Source organism: Lissotriton helveticus, chromosome 5_1 (assembly GCF_964261635.1).
Source record: "Lissotriton helveticus chromosome 5_1, aLisHel1.1, whole genome shotgun sequence".
NCBI lineage: Eukaryota > Metazoa > Chordata > Amphibia > Caudata > Salamandridae > Lissotriton > Lissotriton helveticus.
In genome coordinates this window covers 338,739,739-338,764,611 of record NC_136065.1, presented here as the reverse complement: position 1 = coordinate 338,764,611, position 24,873 = coordinate 338,739,739, and the positions used below count along the sequence as shown (strand labels likewise).

The 24,873-nt window shown below is 43.7% G+C and overlaps 1 protein-coding gene across 5 annotated transcripts in view; it reads left to right on the top strand.

Annotated features, from left to right (window-relative positions):
• Positions 1–24,873, top strand: part of NADK (NAD kinase) — a 412,984-nt gene that overhangs the window by 280,016 nt on the left and 108,095 nt on the right. For all 5 annotated transcript variants that reach the window (XM_078642447.1, XM_078642449.1, XM_078642451.1 and 2 more), the window contains one exon: positions 24,064–24,147. In XM_078642447.1, the coding sequence (XP_078498573.1) occupies positions 24,064–24,147 (84 nt within the window). The remainder of the gene's footprint in view (positions 1–24,063; positions 24,148–24,873) is intronic.

The following is a 24,873-nucleotide window of genomic DNA, read 5'->3' as shown; positions in this document are numbered from 1 at the left end:
TATCTTTGCATGAACAGCACAAAAGTATCTTTGGGGTACCAAATAGGGCGTATTTTGCAAAATATATATGAAACGGGAGAGTGCCATCATTTTATATAAGTAGGCTCTGCCCAATAACGACAGTGGCAGAGACCTCCAGTGCATTATGTCTTCCCGCAACCGTTGCAAAGACGGGTCCAAATTACGAGCATAGAAGAGCGTCGGGTCTGTGATAACATAGTCCCCCAGGTATCAAAATCCATTTATTTATTTATAAAATTTATAGAGCGCGAACATATGCCCGAAGGCGTCTTGGCGCTAAAAAATCGATTAATAATTCCCTACTGATGTTGTCGGCCAAGTCATTGGTTAAACAACCAAGTCTTTAAGTTCTTCCTAAATGACAGGAAACGTATGGCTCATCCGAATTGACAGAGGAAGAGAATTCCAAAGTCTGGATGCTGCAACTGTGAACCGTCTATCACCCCACGAGACTGTTCTCGTACGGGGAACATTTAGATGAAGTAAGGTAGCTGATCTTAATTGTCTTGGTGGACGGTATGGAATTATCTGATTCCTAAGAAACTGTGGACCTGAGTTCTGAAGGGTCTTAAAATTTAAAAACCAGGCACATTGCTTTAAATTTTACTTGATTTTTGATAGTCAACCAGTGAAGATTGCGAATAGTTTGAGCAATGGGTTTGAATTTAGGAGTGTTGGTCAACAGTCTTGCTGCTGCATTCTGCACAGATTGCATTTTATTGATGACTCTGGTCTGTGCACTAGTAAACAATCCATTACAATAATCGAGTGATGATAATACCAACGCACTCATCCGTAGTGATTTGCACCGTACAGGACCCGGGAAGCCTGGGGGGTGGTCCGCAGATAACATACAGCACAGATTTGTCCCAGTTTATGGTATATCCTGGGTATTTTGGGAATAGAATAAAAATATGTAGTACCCTATGTAGAGCAGAATAGGAGCTTGCCAGATAAAGAAGGATATCATCAGCATAGAAGGTGATTCTATCCTCCCAGTCTTCCGTCCATTTTAGTCCCCTTATCAGCGAGTCGCCTCTTATCCAAACTGCCAAAGGTTAAAAAACTAAGGCAAAATTCAATGGGGAGAGGGGACAACCTTGCCTTTTATTTGACGAATTAGAACATTCTGCTCTGCAGGAGCAAAATGTTCTAATAGCCTTAGAGCTCTCCTTAGTGGGCTCTACCAGCCACTAAAGGCCAGCTCCCGTGTCAATGCTGGAGTGGGTATTTAATGGCTAGTAGAGGCCGCTACATCGAACTCTTAAGACTATAATACATCATGTTCGAATATCAGAGTGATTTCCTCCAGTGGATGATGTAAGATTTCTTCCCTTTAGTGGAGGGTGTAATATGTCTATTCTTGCACTGGAGAGAACACGAACATTGGATCCTCTGCACTACTTACAACCTCTGAAATTGGTCAGTGAGGCTGATTGCTCCCCTACCTCCTCTCTAACACAACAAAATGTGTTTTTTCATTGAGGTATCCCAGTGGAGGCATTGTAATTCTTGTGGCAAAGTTCATTTTAAGTGGTCAATTTCAGTGATACTTAGTGTTTTCTTTACATCTCTGTCATAGTGAATGTTTTAAAACTCAGTGAACGGGGTATAGCTGTTCGTGAACTGTAGCTGATCACGTTCATTTAAAGGAAGGCAGTGGTTCTTGTACTAGCAGTTTGTGAGTCTTGTGATAAGGTTCAGTATTTGGGTTGTGAACCATTTTTCACTCAGGTGATGGTTAGTGAACTATTTTTGAAATTGAAACCCTAAGGCATCACCAGCCTGGGTTCATGAACTGAGACCCGGGCTCACAAACTTTTACGTTTTGTGACAGGGAATTGGGCCATTTTTCAACCCCTTTGGGCAGTTTCCTCAGTAAATTTTTTAGCCCCCAAACTGCAAGCACCCACCGCACCTAGTGCTAATCTGTGATGACCTCGACCCTATGTAGGTTATTATGGGATCTGAGTTTCAAATCCACAAATGACAATTCGCTAAATAGAAGCCCTCTGAGCTAAGCAAGTCAGACTTTGTTTTATTGAAAACATATTAAAAAACCTGAATCGATTAACATCAAATTACAAAAAGATGTAATACTGGCACAAGTACAGTCTTAAGGACAAGTTTGGTGCAAATCTGCGCCGTAGTGCAGAATGGAATGCAGAGCAAAAATAAGCATGTGGATTTTGTATTCTTATTAGATTTTGAGCCCTTTAAGATAACCGAATCGGAGTATTGAGTGAGAAAGCAGATAAGGTAAATCCAGATTTGTAATGATAAGGCAGATTCAGTGAAACCAGTACTAAACCAAGTCTGATGCAGGTTCATCAAGTATGCCAAAATCCTAATAGCATTCTAGCTCATTATGAGGGATGATGAACTCGCCTATCACTGCAAAGGAGCTATGGTTCCTTTTGATAATAAAAAAGAGTAGATATAATACATATATAAAATGACTGTCATAAAACTCAATTAAAAAGTGGGTGATTTTTAAGGCAATAGCACATAAATTCACCAGGTACGGTTACGTTTTTACATTTTTTTCCAGTCAATTTCATTGGGCCAGGCCATATACCCAACCCACTGTGGCTGTCCAAAGCACATTGTACAATGTCTTCATCGATGGAGTGAGTTGACCACAGGGCCTGGTCTGCAGCCAAACCACTTGTGGCCACTGGTCAGCGGCTGTTGGGGACAGGAACTGACCTGCGGCCCGGCCTGGTGCCATACCTCTGCCTTTAGCCAGGCCCTGCACCCAACCACCTGTGGCCGCCCAACTCAATCCGTTGCTACTGGTCACTGGCTGTTGGGCACAGGAACCAGACTGCGACCAACCTCCTACCTGGTGTCATCCACCCATGGGCACCCAGCCCACGCTTCAAATGGCCTTTGGTCATATGTGAATGGGGTTGGCCACAGGAAGAGCGGCCACTTCGCTGCAGCCACTGCTCACCAGGTATTGGGCACAGGGCCCAACATGCAGCAAAGCCCTGCACTCTTCCTTCTGTCTACCCAATGCTTATTTTTGTGTTTCGCTTTGCTTGTGCTTTTTTTCTTCTTAGTGATTCTAACCACAAATACCTTACCTTAGCATAACCCCGAGGTGAACGACTGGATCAGGAGAGTTGTGTAGCAGTGCTCCCGTGCACCAATCAGTGGCATTGTGGGCCTTTGCTGTGACTCCATACCTCCTTGGAAATTATGGAGTGAAGTTGCATGCAAGTGCCTCCTTTTTTTTCCATGCTTTGACACAGATCCCGAGATACTTTCCCACTCTGTTGATTTTTATTGAATCCAAACAACTCTTTGAACAGTGTGCTAGGGAACGTTGTCTTACTGAAAGCAACTGGATTCAAACCATGCCAAGCCTACAGGACAAAGATGTCAGTCACAGGGCTTGTCGGTGTGCGTCTTTGGTGCCTCTGCCCTGACACGATTTGAAGTTGTGTGACAAATGCGCCTTAATCCATCCTAATACGATTCAGGATCAGGAGGCAAAGGTGAACATCACTGAACACAAGAAGTTGTAGGCTTCACACACGCTTTACACACGCCCTGTTCCAGCTTCAAGTCATTTGCCCATCATCAAGGCCCATTTTGCTACCAGTAAGTCCAAGCATAGGCATAAGAAAGCAAAGTATGACTTGACTCCATCCCCCCACTGACTCCAAAAAGAAATAACAACACTTAAGATTCAAGTTACACTCCCTTCAGGTCACCAGCTAGTGGTCCCAATTTGCCCCCAGTTTCTTGGGCTGTGGTCAACCCCACACCAGATTGCGGCCTTCAAAGAGGGCATGCTGCAAAGCTTTAGTGTGCTTCTGGCTCTCTCTAGAGAGCCTTTGGGCCTAAGACAACCGCAGAGAGATGAAGTCGCATTGGGTGAATCCAACCCCGGCGCAGTCTGTCCCTCACAGACCTGATAATGGGCCTATACCTCCAGTACAGACTTTCACTCCAGCCCAAAGTCCATGCCGATTCCTATTACCCCAACACAGATACTGACTCCACCAGTGAAGGTTGATGATCTGGTGTGACTCCTTTGTCCGACCCCAAACTAACTGTTGCCTGACCTCAACCCATTTTGGGCTATGAAATTATAAAATTGCAAACAGTTGTCATACAGCTTGTCTCTAATTCCCTGCCTCTATTGCTTGACCGCTATCAGCAAAGGCCCCAATTTGTTTTTGGCTCTGACTCTGATCCTGTGCGAAAACAGGATGCTCAGGATTCTGATGATGATGAGCTGGATGGCTTACTACCTCCTCGTTCATAATGATGTTGCCTTATACCGTGATTTACAACATGCCAGACGGCTCCCCTAAAACAGAGTTGAACTCGCTACATGGACCATCAACAGAAGACAGTGCCTAATTTGCAGTGGTGGTTTGAAGGGCAATTGTGGTACAAGAATTACTATTGCCCTCTATAGACACCAGGGTGAACGTTTTGACAGAAATGTTGCTGTCTGCCCCTGCAAGATTATAGCCGTGCTTCCATTTAATGACACCCTCATAGATGCGTTGATGGTTGAAACCATGGTCTTGCCCCCCTGGTAATCAGCAATTGGTTAGGCAATATAGGCCAGTTGCCAAGTGGCCCCAGTATTCTCACTGAGCACCCTATGCCAGAAAGTCTCATTGCACCGTCTTCTATAAGTAACATAAACCCTAACTCCTTTTCAATCGATCCCAGTATAAAGAATCTAAAAGGATTGATGCCTGCAGCAAGCAGATGTTTTTTCAGCGAGCCTGACTTTGAAACCCATAAGCCCAGCATATTTGCTGTTTCTTGAGCTGTATAGGACGTTTCCCCTTTCTGCAGGGTCAACACAGATTTCTTGCCGTTTGCTAGCTCCTATATTGTTTCTGGCAGTACAACTCTGTGCACTTTATCCCTTTATCATAAAGTGCCTATGCTTCCCTTTCAACATTGTGGAATTTGCACACCCATGATGGTGTATTTAACTGACCTGTAAGTCTACAGTATGTGGTATACTGGGCTCGTTAGTTAAATGTCACCACTGGAGTCACGCAACCATTGTGCCTTCTGGTGGTGTGACCAAAAACATGACATCAGGCCTACCATTTGTAGCCTGATAGTTGCAGGTTTAAAGTGAAAATTCAACCTCTCACAATAACCCCTTTTTGATGGGCCAAAATCTTCCTTTAACATTTTTATAAGCCACCCCATGTAGACCTTATTGCTCATAATGCCAGGTGCATGATTTTTAAAAGAAGGACATGTAGGAAAATAATGTTAAACCTGTCCTTGCAGTGAAAAAGCCTCAAAAAGCAATTTTTAATGTAGCACGGCTGGGTGTTCCATAGGAAAACACTTTACATTTTTACAATTAATAATGCTAATTTCAATTAGAAAACAAGTAGAAAAATAATTAAACAACTATTTTTGGTAATTAAAGAAAAAGTAGCTACGTAAAGTGACTTTTTCCCTTCCTAAACTCATTGGAGGCCCATTTGCATTTGTTCTCCCACTTCTGCCAGTTCGTAATTACCCTTTAAGTAGGTATTATTGAGCCTCTAAACCGGGCTGAATATTCAGGGTGGGGCTGTGAGCATCCTTTTTCACATTAGTGTCCCACCTGCATGAAAGACAAATCCTGCTTTCCAGGTCTGCTGGGGTCTGCACGTGTCACTTGGAGGGTACTTCAAAGAGGTTTCCCCTGGCCACAGGCAAATGTTAGCTAACACCTGGCCAGGACCCTTCTTTTGTCCCTCCAGCCAGGCAGACTCCAGTATCGGTGGGCCTTATTTTGACATTACAGAGCCAAATCCTGCTTCACTGTTGAATTCTGCTTGACAGGTTTGCTGGGGTTTTACATATAACACTAATGTGTACTTCAAATGGTGAAAACAGGATCCCAAACACTTATTGTGTATTTACTGCCTGGTTGCTGGAAAACCATGTGTTCTAACAAGCTTCTGTATCTGGGTTTATTGGTGGTTTCTGGTTTTACAATGACTGTCTCAAATTAGATTTTAGTGTTAGAAGTGGGAGTACACTGGGATTACCAGAGTGCACTCCCCATGAACACCAACAGCCCTCAGAGCCCTAGTTTAGCATTGCCATAAACATCTGCATACTTGAAAATGCCCAGAGACAGTAGGGTTGACTCTGCAAACTTGTACTCATTGGTTAGGGTATACCCAGGAGGCATTCATACCCACCAGCAACATTCGAAAAGCCTTGGAGGGCTGGACCTGCTCTTTCTTGTACCAGGACAAAGAATAGCATGGACTCCTCTGGTCCTTCCGCCCGCTTATCCTCTTACACTGTTGTCGCTGTCTGCTTTCCCGGTCTGGGATGTATCCCTTCTCCCACTTTCTCTTCTCTAACACTTTCATGTCTACTCCTCACTGTAACTCACTGGTAGGTCCCCAGCCTACGCCTTTTTGTTTCTATGGTAGTAAGTTTGCCTTTTAGGGGTCTTGAATTTGTTCATGGCTGCAATCTTTTTTACTTCTGTGCCTCACGTGTCACACGGCCGGCCCAATACGGGTTGTAGGCGGCATGCTGTGTATCAAATGTTCATTTAAGCCTCCCCGACTTACCCTGAGACCACTCTGGACTTGTGCGGCCAGTCCTGTGTAGGGTTGTAGGCTTAACGCTGTGTGCATCGCGACCCTTTTTTGTTGCTCTTCCCTTTTGGAAAATAAAAACAGTTTACATTAAAAAAAAGACTAAAGTTAGGAGATAAAATCTTTGACAAGATTGAACCTGGTTGGTGTATCCGACTCGTGCGCCATTGTAGTCAGCGTCTAATTGCTGCTAGTTTTCACTCTACTGTGACCATTGACTATCATTGGCACTATATACTTCTTGGTGCTATTCCTACTTACAATATTTTTTAAATAATCATATCTACGGTTCTCTTTATTGGATTTTTGTCATTTTGGTTCAATATTACTCTAGTTTTCTAGTTTGTGATTTTTATTGTGTTGCATTTCGACTTAATTAGTGGTTTCTTAACTGCGTAATACATTATATATTGCCCTTAGTTAAGCCTGTCTGCCCTGTGCCATAGCTACCAAGAGGTTAAGCTCGGGTTAATTTAGTGACTTTGAGAGTTCACCCTGACATGGGTTCTGACTAGTCTTTGAGGGTGGGTAGACACTCCCCAAATAATAATCCAGTTTCTTCTGGACCGATATACTCATGCTGCTTGGGACATGACCAGCGAGGTATTGCTGGTGGTCCACCAGGTTGTTGGACCTCTTTGGCTCAGATGATCCATGACAGGTAGGTTGCAGCGAAGTACATCATCCAGGCAGGCTTAAAAATTCCTCAAACAATTGTTACACGTAATGGCATCCTGGAGCATTTATAGAGGAACATTTTCTGAATACAGTCTGGCACCTGGGAAGTAGTCTAAGGGGAGGAATCTGCAATTAGATTATCTAGCAAACAGAGTGTCACCTAAGGTAAGTAACCTGCTCTTTAATGTCAATACTGATGCGTATGTCAGACGCTGTTTTAGGGTTGTTAGTTTAATCACAAAGCCTTGAAAAAATGGAGGGAAGAAACGTTGGTGCTTTATGTTATGGCATCGGATTGGAGACAATTTAAATTTGTTTTTCTGAAACTACACAAGAGAATGCAACCAGCGATTCCAAAGTCTAAAACTTCAGGTGTTGAAGGAGCCAGCATGCCACATTGACCTTAAAATCCAGGGAAATTGCACCTTTTTTGTCTCATTGCCACCAGTCCTTCAGCACTGAAAGAACAGCATCCTGTACAAAAAGCTCCTATGGATGTGGGCCAAAAAGCGCGATTAATCCTTTGTGGCAAACCCATTCAGAGCCAATGTTGAAACAAGTTCCATATTCTCTAATCAAAAAGGACAAAAATTACACAGAAAACCAATATATGTTTTATCAATTACACAGAATGTTGGTACTGAAAAAAAGGCAAAACTGTAAATTGAGGTCCATGAAAGCCACAAGACTCTAAGGGAAGAGACAGCCTATACTGAGGAGTTGCTTCCTGTACCTTTAACATAACCCATATATTAAGAAGGAGCACAGTATAACATGGATCCGAGTTAGGATCCTTGGATAATGAAAAGCAGATTTGGTATGTGTATCAAACGAACACACTATTCCTAATCTTGACCCATTTTGACAAGATGCAAATAGCCCGTACAGTACTATCTTACAGCCCAGCTTTATGATGTGTTGTGTGCTGATGACGAGGTCTCTTACTCGAGCTACCAGCCTATCATCAGGGGGGAAATCCGTTACTCCCAATGCAGGTGGCATCTGAACTGTTCAGTAAGCCAACCTCTGCAAGCTACCTCTTAAGTAATAGTGACAAGACCCATATTGGGGGCTAAGCTCGATTAAGAAAATGCTCTTCTGACAAGACAACAAACACAAATGTCACAAAACTACAGGGCCTGCAAAATTCGGTGTCAAATTTGCCCAGAACAATGCACGTTTCTCCCATATTCCGAAAAGGTTCATAGCCTCCCTGTGGGATTGCATATCAAATTTATAACCATGGTTTTTACTGCGTTGGCAACCTGCCTGATGCAACACCTGTTCCCTTATAATCCCGACAGGTCTTTGAGCTCTGCAGATAATAGGCTTTGCGTTCCCCCCGGGTTTATAAGGCATAGGACTAGCAGTAGACGCTTTTCAGCAATTGCTTGTGCACACTCGAGTGCTCTTCCAAAGACGCTCAGAAGGTTCGGAGAACTCCTGCCTTTCAATAAGGCATTGAAAACCATGTTGTACTAAATAGTTCTTATCTGGCAGCACCAGTGCTTAGATGCCATGTAGTGGTTTTAACTCTACACAAGGCTTTAGATCACCATCCTACCATTCACATGTAGAGTGACACACGGATAGAAATGGGAAGATAGACGGCTCACGACGTGTTAGATGTTAAATTGGTGCTGGGAAGGTACAGGCTTTATCTTCAGCTGTTATTCAATAGTGCAAGTTGTACATGACGTTAGAGCCCCTCTTCTGGGAGATGGAGTACCTCATTCTGTACTTGGTCCAAGCACCACAGCAGGAGAGAGCCGGATGTGTGACGGAAATACCAACAAATAGGAAGCAAGGAAACCAGAGTGACATTGTGGCCAACCAATGGCAAGTAAAGGTAAGTAATGGACGGGCTCTAAGCCTCTTTTGAGACAATTTTTTTCTTTACAAGAGATTTTGCAAGCGAGGTGCAGGTGAAACCTGAACCTCCTTTCCTGTTAAAAACCTTTAGCACTAGCAGAATCAGTCTAAGTTAGCTCCTAAAAAAATTACTGTTAACACAAAGGCCAATCTAGAGGCAAAGAATTTTTGTTGAGCGTGTGTTTCAAATAACCATTAGGACTGGATTTAACTGTATGAAATGCATACACAAATCTTGCGCTTTTTTCATGTAGTGCAGGGAGGTACATCAGTTTTGCTAAATAGGCTTAATAAAGTAAATTATGTGTATTCAAACCACCAAAGCCTCCTGTTTACTGACAACCCTTGCCCATGTTCGTGTCCCTTATCCAGTTAGGAACTCCGACAGCCCCTTGGTGCTATAGTACCAACTTCGACTTTCGAGTGTAGGAAATGCTATTTGAACAAGCCCTCACAAATGCTCTACTATACAATGAGTTATTCATATTTAATAATGTCTTAACAGGGTGTAAAGCCCCCACCTACATTTTAGGGTAGGAAACCTATGGTCAAGTGAACCCTGTTTGTTTAGGCCTTAGTGCCACATTTCCACATGGCCCTGCTCTTCTTTTAGTATTAAACAAGCATTGGCATAGCCAATAGGGCTCACCTCCGGGACCTTATACGTGTTTAGCCATGCAACAGTTGATGTTGTTGCACCAAAGATATTGTACTGTATAACTAAATACTTATAAGGTCCCAAAGGCGAGACCTATTGGCTATGCCAATGCTTGTTTTTTAAAGTCTGTTCTCCTCGCACCTGCTGCCTCAGACTGTGTTCGGGTGTGGTGCATGCCTGTCCATTCCTCTTTGGTAGAGTTGTCAAGATAGGACGTTTCAAGTTGTCACCACCGTGCTGTCATGATGCTGCCTCTCTAGATGTTGCACACTGATTCCACGGGCTAGTATGAGGCGTTATCTGCGCGCTGCTTGCAGCCGGCATCATTCGGCATCTGTGTTAGTGGTGTTGCAGTTCGTGGAGACACACAACAGTATCTCTACTCGCTTTGGTGGCCGATGTGTGGGATCCCCCCTCCACTAGCTGGTGTGGTTTGTGTCGGAATTTCCTTTTTTTAGGGCTCACCTAGCGATGCAGCGCATGCACTGCTCGCCTTCGCGAGATCTATTTCCGTCGACTTGGTTGCCGAAGGGGGACAGGAGATGTGCACGCTCACGGCGTCTCTATCAGCTTGCCCCTGGACAGCACATTGGCACGCGCACGGCGTCTCTTCACTTTCGAGCACTCCCACCGCGTGCTTTCACTTTTGCGTGCTCGATCTCAGCCTGCCTTTTCTGCCACGGAGTCTCTATCAGCTTGCCCCCAGACAGCCCATTGGCACGTGCACGGCGTCTCTTAACTTTCGAGCGCTCCCACTGCGCGCTTTCACTTTTGCACGCTCGATCCCAGCCTGCCTTTTCTGCACTTTCCAAGTCCGACAATGACAAGTAAGTTCTCGTCCCGAAAAATGCGCGCTGGTGCATGTTTATGATTCAGTATAAATAAGTTAATATCCAGTTCTGTGTGCAGGGACAGACTGAATGCCCTTAATGTCATCCAGGAATCCCTATGCAGATGTGTCTGTGTAACAAAGTGGAAACTACAGGAAAAACTGGGAAATAGGTAACAGAGAAAGGCTAGACTGTATTCTCCCTCCAGTGGCTTAGTGTTGGGTACAAGTGGGTAAAAGAATTTCAGGGACTATGGATTTAGCTTGGCCATCGGTAGACCGCAAACTTCAAGGGCCTGAGAAACAGCTATAAACAGTAGTACACATACACTGAAAATCATGTGCCTACCATAGTGAGAACTGTTAGGATAGGTCGAATCCGCCTTACCAAACTTATCAGCGAAAGTCATCTTCAGCAGTTTCTTACCTCCTGGGATACCAATCAGACATCCAGGATGCCAAGAAGACCAGTTGGGCATTTGCTAAGATGGTTAACGGTATGTAGATACCACAGGTACCTTGGGAAAACAAGCATTTGCAATGCAATAGGTCTCACATTTACACAAGTTTAAGCTATTGGCATTGTAAATGACAATGCCTTTTATTTATTTTTTTAAAACAAAAATAAAAGGCATTATTTAAAATGTCAATAGCTCAAACTTGTGTAAATGTGAGACCTATTCATTGCAAATGCTTGCTTTAAATATCAGTCACACCTGCTTATGCCTTAGCATATCTGGGACTCCGACGCTTATGTGCATAACTCTGTGGAGTGGATTAGGGGCCTTTTCATTGCCAGTGTGGTGAGCACACACTAGCTGAATAAATACACCCACTCTCATTCCAATCCTCTGATAACTGACTGCTGATGCACGAGTACGCCAGGGCTTCTTTTATTCTTCCTCATATGACGTGTGTGCCAGGTTTAAGGGTGACCAGACGTCCTGGATTTCCTCGGACAGTCCCGGTTGTCTGTGGACTGTCCCGGTGTCTCGACACATTTCTTCATTTCAAAAGCATGTCCCGGTTTTTGGGGCTAAGGTCAAGTAATTGTAAGGTGAATTGAAAGTGTGCTCTTCTTGCACGGGCGACTCAGCAGACTGAAAACAATGTATTCCGTTTCTGTCAGCACAGTAAGAGTTTGGCTGCAGGCTCCCAGCTGAGGGGAGACAGGGTGGAAATAAGGGCAGGGGGCTCAGGGTGGAGGTCCTCCGTAGATAATTTTTAGTAAATGTAGGGGGTGGTGTGTGTATGTGTTTTTTTGTTTTTGTGTGTGTGTTTTTTTTTGTTTTTGTGTGTGTGTTTTTTTGTTTTTGTGTGTGTGTGTGTTTTTTGTTTTTGTGTGTGTGTGTGTGAGTGTTTTTGTGTGTGGTGTGTTTTTGTGTGTGGTGTGTTTTTGTGTGTGGGTGTGTGTTTTTGTGTGTGTGTTCGTTTGTTTGTTTGTTTGTTTGCAGGGTTAACCTGGACAGGCCTGATATAGAAATAAGACTAAAGGATTTAGTCCTACTTTTATTTCTGTCCTGTTTTTTTGTTCTCAAAATCTGGTCACCTAGCCAGTTGGCATAGACTACAGCAGTGATAGCAGGCCTCCGAAATGAACACATACAAACTGAATATAATCTGCAAGCAGTGCGGAGCTGCTATGCTTAGCTAAGGCTTGTGTACTACCTGTTCTAGCTAATTACTTACTATTCATGTTTTAAATACTCCGCTTACTAAGTTAGTAGAGCACACCACAGTGGCACATTAGTGCAAGGTTAACGTCTAGTATGTATTATTTTATTGATAGGACACGCTTCATCATGACTTCAAGGGGTGTGAAATAATGTAAACTAATTTTCACCTGAGAAGTGTACCCTACAGAAACAGGGGACTTGTTTACAATTGTGCACACCCATAGAGAGGCTCATCTGGGTATTCCATTGAGTTCTGCAGACCTGACGTGGTGTATAGTGTCCAATTCTGGAAAGGAAGAAACAGTCCATAACTGAGCGACCAAAATTATGCTTTTTTCCCCCTCAAGTTAAGAATCTCTTCATAAAAAGACACTGGTTTGAGGAATGGCAGTTAGATGAGAGGTGTATTCAAGGATACCCAGGGTCCTGGAATTCTCTGATGCAGCGGTGTTTTCTGCACAATTATGGTCTCACTGAAAATGCCACATAAGAGCCCATTTCCTGCAGAATCTGCAGATTTAGCCCAAAAATTAATCCTAGCTCAAACGGATAAAATGCTATTGAAAAAAGAGCAAAATGGTATGCATCACAGCGGTCAGACCATTTGCAGTGATTAGCAAGTCAACTTCAGTTGCTAATTTCAGTTTTTAGGTATTAAAATTGTATTAGCAAGTGACACCACTGAATTTCACATCATCCGTCTCCACAGGCAGTGACAGCACTGTTTTCACCCCAGAACTGTCTTTACTTAATGGAGGCTGCAGTGTGGACGTGCAACAGGTGCAAACAGGTGCAAACAGGAGCACCAAAGACTAGCCCGTCTGCGCCCCTCAGCACACTAAGTGCACCTACCGCCAGGATTCTTGGTCCACCAAAAACCTACCTCCTTCCCACCCTCTCGTCCGGTTGATACTCCACTTCAAACCTACACGTTCTAAACCCATCGCACCTTCCCACCCATCACTGAAGTTGCGTTCTCCTGCATCACGTCCCATTTCACATGCACTCTCCTCACTGCCGCCACACACCTCACAAATGTAAACCATACTACCAAACATACCCCAACTCCCACTATACCAAACCCTTCCCTGTCCTCCATACTACTCAAAACTCACTTCTTAATAAATATGTTACCAAAAGTTAGGATCTGCTACATGAATTCTCACTGGATCTGCTGTTCCTGACTGAATCCATGCTGTCTCCCTCTTGGTCCCTGTCATTACCCCTGCAATCCATCCCCCCACCCCCACAGATACATGTTTACAAGACAGAGAAAAACAAACAGCCACAGACGGAATCACTATCATCTTCAAAGAATTCACCCACTGCCCCACTAACTTGTAAGGCACCATCATCTACCGCTCTCCTGGGCTACGCGTCAACTTCAGCAGTATCATCATGGACTTCTTTGCCCCTCTGATTGTTGACTCCAGCACCTTCAACCTCGTTGGCGACTGCAATGCCACTGGAGGATCTCACCGATCCAAACACAACCATTCTCGTGGAAGACCTGTCCAACATCGAACTCACCCAGCGAGTGGAAGGTCCCACACATGCCTCCAACGGACACCTACTGGACCCCATCTTGAAAGCTTCAGCAACATCTCAGTAGACAGGCCCACTCCAATCACCTAGTCCGACCACACCCTCATCAACTTCAGCATACCCATCCCACACAAGCGCAGAAACACCATCACCAAATCTTCATGAGAGAACTGGAAAAAGATCTCTGCAGCATTGTGGTCTTCCGAACTCCTACAAGACCAGCCTCAATACAACAACATCCCCAAATCTATTTCCAACTTCAACAAATGGATCATCGCATGCACAGATACCTTGGCTCTTCTTAAATCCATGAAACAAGACCAAAAGCAAACTGGTACACAGAAGTGTCTAGCCTCACCAAACGCCACTGCAAGCAACTTGAACGCTGATGGAGATAGTCAGAATAATACTGATGAGCACCTACAAATCCACCCTTAGACTCTACCATCTAAAAATCAGAGGCACCAAATACTCTGCACTCACCGATTTCATTAAAAGCAGCACTAACAGCGCCAAGGATTTCTTTTGCCACAGTGAAAGACTTCACCTCTCTGACGCAAAGCTGCACAAACGTAACTCAGTTTAAGGACCTGTTCATCCAGCCGTCCCTATTCTTCAACAACAAGATGATCAATAGTTACGAAAACTTCTAGCCCCAACCAGCATGACCAAAGTCGGCAGATGGATGAAACCAACTCCCTCAAGCTCAGCACAGGCAATACGGAAGTAGTAATCTTCGGCAAAGACACTTCCCTCTGGGACTCCAGCAGGTGGCCTGCGAACTCCAAGCCACACCCCTCAAGGCAGCCCACACAAAGAACCTCTAATTAATAATCAACAATCAACTCACCATGACCAGCCAAGTGAACGGTCTCTTTTTCCTGCTTCCATGCATTCCAAATTCTCAAGAAGATCTTCAAATCGAGGCCCGCCAACGCTTGCAGAACCGTTAACCAAGCCCTCATCACCAGCAGGCTACACTATGGCAATGCATTTGGAACCGAAGATTCCACACCATACAGAACTTGGCGGCCAAGCTTACATTCAACCTCCCACACTGCACGCACATCAGCCTGCATGTCAAAAAGCTCCACTGACTCGTAATCCATAAACAAGCACCCTTCATACTCCTCACGCACACATACAAATCCTTCACAACATTGGCCCCACATACCTCAACAACCACATAAACTCCTAAAGACCTACCAGACAAGTTAGCTCAACGGGATTCCTACTTGCTAACAACCCCCACATATGCAGAACCAGATCCAGTGGTTGTGCCTTCTCCTACCTCGCTCCTAAATCCTGGAAGGACCTGCCCCTGCACATCAAAGCCGCCTCCTCAGTTTTTGAATTCTGCAAAAAACTAGAAACCTGCTCTTGCCTAACAGTGCCTGCTTCAGCACCAGGATACGCTCCAGAGTGAGTTGTGCACTATGCAAATAATAATAGCATAACACATTAGTGAGATGGATATGTTACACATTCAGTGTTCCATGGGTGTTAAAATGAGAAGATAGCAAATTGTGCTGCCATCGAATGCTACTCATTTTGCTGCATAACCTGCATTTTTGTGCCGTTCAATACAGCCAATTCTGCTGCGTGCATTGGTCCTCCACTGCCACATAATTGCATGGGCACCGAGTATATATACCTCAAAGGAATCAGCACAATACAAGAATCCGTATTTCCCAGTTCAAAGGTATTCCTAAAACTAGATGACACTGTGTGAGACTAAAAGGCTAGTGTGAATTGGAAGTGTCTACCTCAGAACATCTATTTTTGAGATACAGAAATATATGTCCACGACAGGCCCTTACGTTTTCTTTGCCCTTCTCTGACTCATATGCAGTTCCAGGAAGCAATCTTTTGATAAACTTAAAATGTATTTTCACCTGCGGTCTGTATAAACAGTAATTGAATTTAAAAACTGTAAACATTGTATAACGAGAAAAAACTAGAACATACAGAGCTCACAGGTTTGGTGGCAGTTATCCTTTGTCACATGCTGTGCTGTTGGTTTTAGAAAGATGAGGTTGAGTGAGAGAAATGAGTAAATAATAGAGTGTTGTCAGGCTCGGATTTTGTTTGTGAAGATGAATTTGTCTTAAAACGAATGCCAGAAACGAAAGTCTATTGACAAGGGTTCTTGAGAGTTGAGCTTCTAGCTGCACAGTAGGGAGCAGAGACGGAGCCGTGAATGAGTAAATACCATTGGTGCGACAGGTGCAGTGGCACAGGGGACCCAGAGCCTTGCAGGGCCCATTGAACCCTGATAATCGCTGTCTTTTACTACCCTAACAGATGTCAAATGGGCCATTTTCTTTGCTTGCACCAGGGCCCATAGAATCCTTGCTATTCTACTGGGAGCAGTTCAGGAATTAGAAGCGATAATGCTGTAGGGTTGATGGTACTCCAAAGACAGTACAGCCAAGGAGTAGGTGAATGGGGGTGACACGGTGAATGGAAAATAGATTGTTCAGTTAGCAAAACGATGTAAAACGAAAAGAATTTCGTTTGCCTTGCAATTCCTACCAAATGAGGTGCGACAAGTGCGTCAGACGTGCCTCGGACGCGGGGTGTGCAGGCCCCGTCACGTCTCCCGCAGGCCCTAAAAGCGCTAAGGTAGCATGACTCTGCAGCTTTGGGGTGGGGTGACTTATCTGCAGAATGTTTTTGTTGACATAAGCTTAGACGGGCTGTACGGCATGCTAGGGCTGCTTTTCATTTGTAGTAACTGTAGGCAGTTAAACAATAACCGTTTTGGGCTACTGTGCAGGCGCCATATTGTCCACTCGAACGCCCCTCTACGTACCCTGCGGTTAGACTAGCCTCGCCGCGCGCGCCATGCTGCTCCTTTGTACCTGTGTGATATCCCTATTCTGTGTAATTACCCGTTCTACATAACTATATCATATGTATGTATCTGTAAGGTTTAAGTAGAAATAAAAATGTTCAATACATGCTGTACTGCTTGATTAAATCGTTGCAATGAGTTACCAGCAAAGGACTAGTAAATTATTTAAAGACTAGGACAGGCTTGTGCAGCAAGTTTCCTTATTGCCTGACATTGCCTAACTAGCACGCCTTTCCTTTAGCAGCTTCGGAATTTGCATATTTATATTCATGAAAGGCACAAGTCTCTTTTGCATGCTTTAATAATGCCGCTTGGCCTGTAGAGGCCTGTATGTGCCCCATTTTCCTGCTTTGCGGGTCAGCACTGTTCAAAGATAGTTCAGTCAGTTCCATCAGAGGCTAGACCGCTGCATGCAGTTTGCGTGAGTAAAAGTGGAAAGTTTGGGTGAGTGATGTAAGATATGTTACGTAAGGTTCAGTGCAAACAAATGAGAACTCGCACACCATGGGCACGGGCTTTCTGACCTGCAGCGCAGGTGCGAGGTGAGGGTTTAATGGTTAGCGAACGGCAGTAAGGCCTTTGGGTTATTATAACACAAGATTACGCGGGCGATGTGAAACAATGTGACAAGACCTTTCAGGCAGAGAAATGATAGAGGGTTTGGGGAATGATGAATCTTGGAGAAAAGGGAGGCAATGCATGTTACCACCAATACATGTCAATGGAAAGGCAGATTTCAGGGATTGCATCCACTTCTGCAGACCTGGCCATCCTTAACATTACTGAAAACCAAACTTTATATTTAGCTGTATTGTGAATAAGAAAGTGGCAGCTGTGTGCTCATAGTAGTTTATATGCACAATCGGTTTCTCTGGAGCCTAGCGTCCTGTCAATTGTACTTGCGTTTTATCTTCCCAACCCCCTTAGGTTGTTTTCAACACACTATATCGGATTCAAAGGTCGCCCAAGCATTCCAAGTATCTGAAACCAGAAGAGAATATCTAACTTGACTTCACAGTCAAGATTTCTGTAATTATTGACAAACTTTTTGTTTGAAATGGGGTTTCTAGTTGGCAGAGGTATGCACCATGTCCAAGTAGGGACCACAACTCAGTCAGGGTAAGCTAGATACACACTAAAAGATAACCTGTGCTCTCCCTCTGGTAGCTTGGCACGGAGCAGTCAGGCTTATCTAAAGATGCAATGTGAAAAGTGTTTGTGCAACACACACACACACACACACACAGAGTACAGTAACACAATGAAAACACTACAAATGGACCCCACAAAGGTTTAGAAAAGTAGACAATTTTATGAATAAATCAAGACCAAAACGAAAAAAATACAATAAGTAGAATTGGCGTTATTAATTTTTAAAGATGAATGAAAATATAGTTCTTAGAGCAGAGGTCATCAAACTTTTTGATGCAGAGACCTCCTTGTCAAAAACTTTAAGGCTTAAGGACCCCCTCCTGACAAACATGTCTAGAACCTGGTGCTCCTCATCATCGACAACCATAAATGCCCCCAATCTTTATGACAACACTGTCAACATCTGCTGACATTTACTAAGCGGTACAAAAGGGGGTGGTCATGGACGGAGCATCTTAACCAATCAAACACACACACCCAGTCAACAGATCTGGGTTTAATCCATCACCGTTCTTTAGCCCACTCTGCCACCCAAGTTCAGACATGGCCATATGCAAATCAGTCTGACCCTGTGCCTCATGGGAACAGTCCAGCCCGAACTGCCGAGCCATGCCTTCCCTGGACCGGAAACAAGCTTCCTAGGACCGGTTTCTAGCATTTCAGCCGTCTTCAGCCAGGCTCGCTTGAATCCAATGGCAAAGTGAGCAAGGGACTCACGTCTGAGCATACCCTGCCAACTTATGGCGAACAAAGCGGTACAAAAGGGGGTGGTCATGGACGGAGCATCTGAACCAATCAAACACTCCCACCCAGTCAACAGATCCGGGTTTAATCCATCACCGTTCTTTAGCCCACTCTGCCACCCCAGTTCAGACATGGCCATATGCAAATCAGTCTGACCCTGTGCCTCATGGGAACAGTCTAGCCCGAACTGCCAAGCCATGCCTTCCATCAGTCTCAAGATGCTGTTTGCAGCGGCGATGCAAGTCTTTTGCGATGGGTCCAATCCACACAGCAGCGGCAATGCCTTTGTTCTACTCAGTGATGCACCGCTCAGCTGAGGAGATGCATTGGTTCTGCTCGGAAAAGCCACGCGCAGTTCAGCTGATAAGCACCTTAGGCCCACCTCCAAGGGTCCAGGACTGGGGTGGCACCACTTAGAAGGGTAGACTCACAGATGGCAGAGTCCATGTGCAAGTAGGTTGGAAGCTTGTTATGTCTGAGGCTCCAGATGAGGAGGACTGCCAACTAGCGCTTGGAGTCACTCTGGGTTTGAGAGATGTAGACCTTCTTATTCAGGCAAGAGGGCAGCAGGCGGCAACTCTGCACCACAAAGCAGCCTTCCAGCAGAGTGCAGTCCAGCAATCCAGCAGAGTGGCAGTCCTTCAGCAGCACAGTTGTCCTTCTTCCTGGCAGAGTATCCACAAGTTCAGAAGTGTACTGAAGTGGGGTGTCTGAAGTCCATTACTTATACCCAGTGGTACCTTTGAAGTGAGGGAGACTTCAAAAACATGCCACTGAAGTGCACATATGCAATTTCTTCCTGCCTGGCTCCGGACTCACTACAGGGGAGTATGCAGCCCTTTGTGTGTGGACAAGGCACAACATATTTAAGGTGTAAGTAAAGCTGTACCCAGCTCCTCCCTCACATCCTGCCAGAGGTAGCCCATTGTGTGTGGCTATCTAGCAGGAACATACAAAGCCCTACTGCCATCTGCATCCAGCCACATGATCAGAGACAGGATACAGGCACTTAAGCACAGATGTGCGAAGCGATTTAGCCTTTCTTAGGGGATCAAAACACCTGTTAGGAAATGCTAACTGTCCTTTTTAGATGTACAAAGGGCCAAAACCAGTCAACATTTGCAATTTCTACCTGGTAGAAATCGCAAATTGCGACTGCGATTTAGGAATCGCAAATAGAGATTACCTATTTGCATTCCTAAAGCACATGTACATAGCATTTCCTAAATGCGAATTGGGCATTTAGGCAATGCTATTACCATTGACTTGAAGTCGATGGTAACCATGTGCAAAATTAAAAGCTGCATTAAAAAATAAATGTTGTAATGTGAGATGAAGCGCACATATGCCCCTAGGACATATGTGCACTGACATGTGTACTAGGAAATTCGAGGTGCTTCCAGGGAAGCCTTAAGCAACCTTGGCTTTGCATTTCTTAAATTGCGATTTCCTATTAGGAAATCATAGTTTAAGAAAAGCAAACCATTTCCTATACAATGGCATTTCCTATTTGTGACTACCTGTTAGCGTATTAGCGATTAGCGATTCCTACTTTGTAGGAATCGCGTTTAGAGAATTGCAAATTTAGTACATATCCTTTTGCATTTCTTAAATAGCGATTCCTATGGAGTCGCTATTTAAGAAATGCAAACGGGAAGCTTCGTACATCTGGGCCCAAATGGCTGAAGCAAGAAAATGCCAACTTTCTGTGTCATTTTCAGAAATGCAATTTAAAATCCGACTTCACCATCCCACGATTTCCGAAGGGTAGGAGGATTAGCTGATTGGGTGATAAGGTGAGACTCGGATGGGGTTGTTTACGGATCGCCCGTTGGGTATGGTTGTAAACACTATCATGTATTTATCTGCTACTTTTATCTGCTTGCTTCGAAATGCTCACCTGTATTAAGTTTTTATGCAAAATGTAGAAATAAAGTCAATAAAAAAAAAAGTTAAAATCTGACCTCACCATAAGTTAGGGTTTTAAATTGTTATCCTATGGGAGAGATAGGCCTTGCAGTAGTGAAAAACGATTTTGAGCTTTTTTTACTACCAGGACATGTACAGCCTTTTAAATACATTGTACCTAGCCTGATTGTCCTGGACCTACCATAGGGGTGACTTGTATGTATAAAAAGGAAGGTTTGGCCTGACAAATGGCTTAATTTGCCTGGTCGACAAGGCAGTGTAAACTACACACACATGCTCTGTAATGGCAGGCCTGAGACCTGGTTAAGGGGCTGCTTAAGTGAGTGGCACAATCATGGTTGCAGGTCCACTAGTAGCATTTAATTTACAGGCCCTGTGTGTACATGTATTACCACTTTACTAGATACTTGTAAGTAAATTAAATATGCCAATTTGGGATGAACCAATATTACCTTGTTTAGCGGAGAGAGCACAAGCACTTTAGCACTGGTTTGCAGCGGTAAAGTCCTAACACCAGCAAAAACTAGGTCCGAAAAGTATGGGAGGAAGGCAACATTTGGGGGGGGAGACCATTCCAAGGCTGTACGATCTAACAGCGCAAATCCCTATTTATTGTCTACAGATAAGTTTGATTCCCATAATTCTTGCGTTTGTCAAGAAGTGCAATGTCTCCCTTGTATACACTTTGGGCTAATGTGTTATGGGCAATTCCCATGACATTCAAATTTCAGAAAATTCTCTTAGTTTGTATTGTAATATTGTGTGTTGTGGAGCAGATAGACAAACATCTAAAGCATAATCATTTATAAAATGTAGCATGCCCAAAGCGAGCAAATGGCAATGACCTTCTTTGTCGGACATTGTTTTAAACAGCTGTCAGTGCCCTATAGAAATTGTGATTCGGTAAAATGTTGTTCTTTCTTCTTACATATATCCCCAGGTATGTAAAACTATCTGGCACTATTAGGAAGGGAAGAGGTTGGATGGATAAGGGTTTTGATGCTGATAACGAAACGGTACTGATTTACTGCACTGTGTAATTTCCCTGAATGTCTGAAACCAGATCGTCCTAGGAGTGCCCAAATTGTTGAAAACCTCTAGAGCAGCTTATTTTTCTGCCTGGTCAAACCCATGACTGGAGATTGGCAGACAACCATTTATAACTCCTCTATCAAACTAATCGCACATCTTTTTATGCCATGCCATGTTTTTAAGAACAAGAAAAGAAGGGTTGCCCTAGGAGTTTCTTTTGAGCAACCCCTTTTGTCCTCCTTTGCCCCTGTTGAAACCCCTTTCACATGGTATCTAGAATGTTTCCTCGGCCACTGATCTTCTCCTCTAACTATCATGGTGTTATCCTCAAACACTGGACCTAGATAAAGGTTAAGCCTTAGTGCATAGTCTGCGTTCCAAGATAGATAGTCAGACGAGCACTGGATAAGCGAACATGTCTGGTCAGGTTTTGGCAATCAAGCAGTGTGTTTTAAAAAAATTTTTTATGGAAACATCCCCAAAATTGGCAAAAATGTAACAAATAAAGTAATGGCCCATCAGCCTAGGCACACTAAAAGGGGTGAAGGAAACCCCATAACCCTGCTCCAAACCCCCCCCCCTCTCCACCCCTGCCCGCCCTACAGCAGCTTAAGCGGAGGTGCCACTGGGTTCCATGGGTTGGAGAAATCAGTCACGGTAAACATTAATAAGTTGTTTATGGGCCTCCTCTGTCTGCAGATCCCTTTACATAGTGCTCATAAATAATACTGTTAGCCTATAAATGAAAAAGGGGTGTAGGAGGAGGGAAGATATGAATAGCAACGGTCAGACAGAGAAAGGAAAAGAATGTAATCGTGGAAATAGGGGGAAACACAGAGGGGAAAATAGAAAAAGTAAGCATGAGAAAAGGTAAGAAAGAAAAAGTGATGATCAAAGACAGAAGATGGTTAAATAGGAGAGAAGAAAGAATGGGAGGATGTAAGGAAAGATAAAAACGAAATAAGGAAGACACGGTGAACAGTAGGATGGAAGGGTAAAACGTTTGGTAGATGGAAGGGTGAGACTATGAATGAAAGAGCAGAAGGGTCGATAGGTTATAGGGAAGTTAAGTTGAAAGAGAGGAAGGATGAGTAATGGAAGAATGGGGAAGAATGACAAGTATGAATGAGTGAAAGTATGGATTGATGGATATGTGAACATATTCATGGGTGAATGTGTGAAAGGATGGATGTATACGTGGATGCATGCATTAAAAGGTGACAATAGTGCTCATAAGGAGGGTAGGGTTTTCTTACCTGATGTACTCTGCTTGAGTAGAGATATAGTTCAGGTGGGTTGTATTTTAATTTTCTGGCTCTTCCCCTGCACACTAACCCTGGCACAGAGGTGCACTACTTTTCAAGCTGCTGTGCACATGTGATCAGGGTCACTGAGGTGCACTACTTTTCAAGCGACTGTGCACATGTGATATGGGGCACTGAGGTGCATGACTTTTCAAGCAGCTGTGCACATGTGATCAGTTAAAATGGTATTTACAGCGCAAGAGAACCAATGAATCAAGTGGACTGCTCCATTTCTTAATGCTGTAATATGCGGTAGGTTGAAGAAAAATGTCAATGACCCCTAAACAGATCAATGGATTACGAGGGCGGTCGAAAGTTTCTGTATGTCGACATATTTATGTATTTTTATTAGGATATTTTGGGCAGTAGAAGGGAAACTTGGTTTGAAATGTACGATCCTTGTCCTCCTGTGGCTTTTTATGTGGTTAGACCACCTGCCGACTTTCTCAACCGGTATGCTGTAGCAATTTTCAAATAACACATATTTTAGATCTCAGTGCTCTTGAGTTCGATATTATTCAGGGCTCAGCAAAAGCTGGTTTCATTTTGAAGTGTCAGCTGGTGTACAGAGATATTCTCTCAACTCACCAGTACCACTGAGTTATTTTTATGGCTGCAGCAGAAGCAGTCATATGTCGGGTATGACATGCTACTGATCCTCCCTGCTTGTGAAAAGTACTTGTCTGTAATGAACATTTCACACTGGGGCATCCTACCTCAGGCACTTTCGGAAGTAAACTCATACAATCTGCTCTGCTAACCTCAAGATCCGTGATTCGATCTCCTTTGAGATCTTGCAGTTTGCATGCAAAACTAGCTCTCCAAGTGCATCTTGCCATTGGAAGTGCTTGTTGTCTACTCTGCCTCGGTGTGCCAAAAGCAAAGGGACGCCTGGATGCTATTGCATCAGCAGGTCAGCTCTCCATTTGACCTCTTTCCTGCTGTCATGAAGATTGTAGATGTCATTTTACCATGAAAGTCAAGGTTTTCCTGATTCGTAGCTGTGTTTTGGCAGAATGTCTGCAATTTCACTGGCCTTCTTCTGTGATGGTTATGTGTTTTACTGTTGTTTGAACGCCTTTCCAGGCCTTTTCATTTAAAATGTTCTGATTACCCAAATAAAGTGCTTGATCGTTAAACAAGTTATTTGTTTTCTTTCAATAGGAGGACAAGATCCATGCACGGACCATGTCCCGTGACCACGTTTGGACCAAAGGCCTGCGTACTGCAGAACCCCAAAACCATCATGTGAGTACCGACATTATCACATTTGTATTTTTTATTTGATTTCAATCGTGTCTGCACTTTTGTTTGTTGAAACTCTGGATTCTGCTTCATATGCTATACTTAAGATTTATTTTTATATACATTCACACTATGTATTTACGTTGTTTAAGACCGACCCACTCCATCTTATGTCAGTGCCTGCAACAGTTAGAAAGAATTCAGTGTATAGTTAGCTGTGTAGTTTTCTTCCATGTTAAGGCTGAGTTTTGGAGGGTTGGAGATCCCTTGCGCATTATATCGTGAGAAAAACATTGTAACACAAAAATTCCAGAATAAAAGACATTAGAAAACGAAAAACTTTAAAGTAAAGAAAAAAAGTGCAAGAGACATATGAAATATTAGGCTATGGCCAAGGGTTAGATAAACTGTTAGATTTGAGGCTAGGGTGAGCAGTAGGGTTTGAGTTAAATTTAGGGGAATGGAAACTAATCGGTTTAAAATAGGATCAAGTAAAATGTGATGAGAGTTAGGTGTAAGATAAGGGACAAGGTTAGTTTTAGGGCAATGACATGGTATAAGCCTTATAGGGTACTTTATAAGGCGTAGGGCTGTGGTTCCCGAGACAGTTTGGGTTAAGATTGTTGTAGCTTTTATGGTGGTGTTAAGTTTTGTGATAGGAGAGAAAACCGAGATTTAACTCTGAATTCCCTGAAAAAATTGTCTGTCATTTTGGAAAAGCAGAAATTA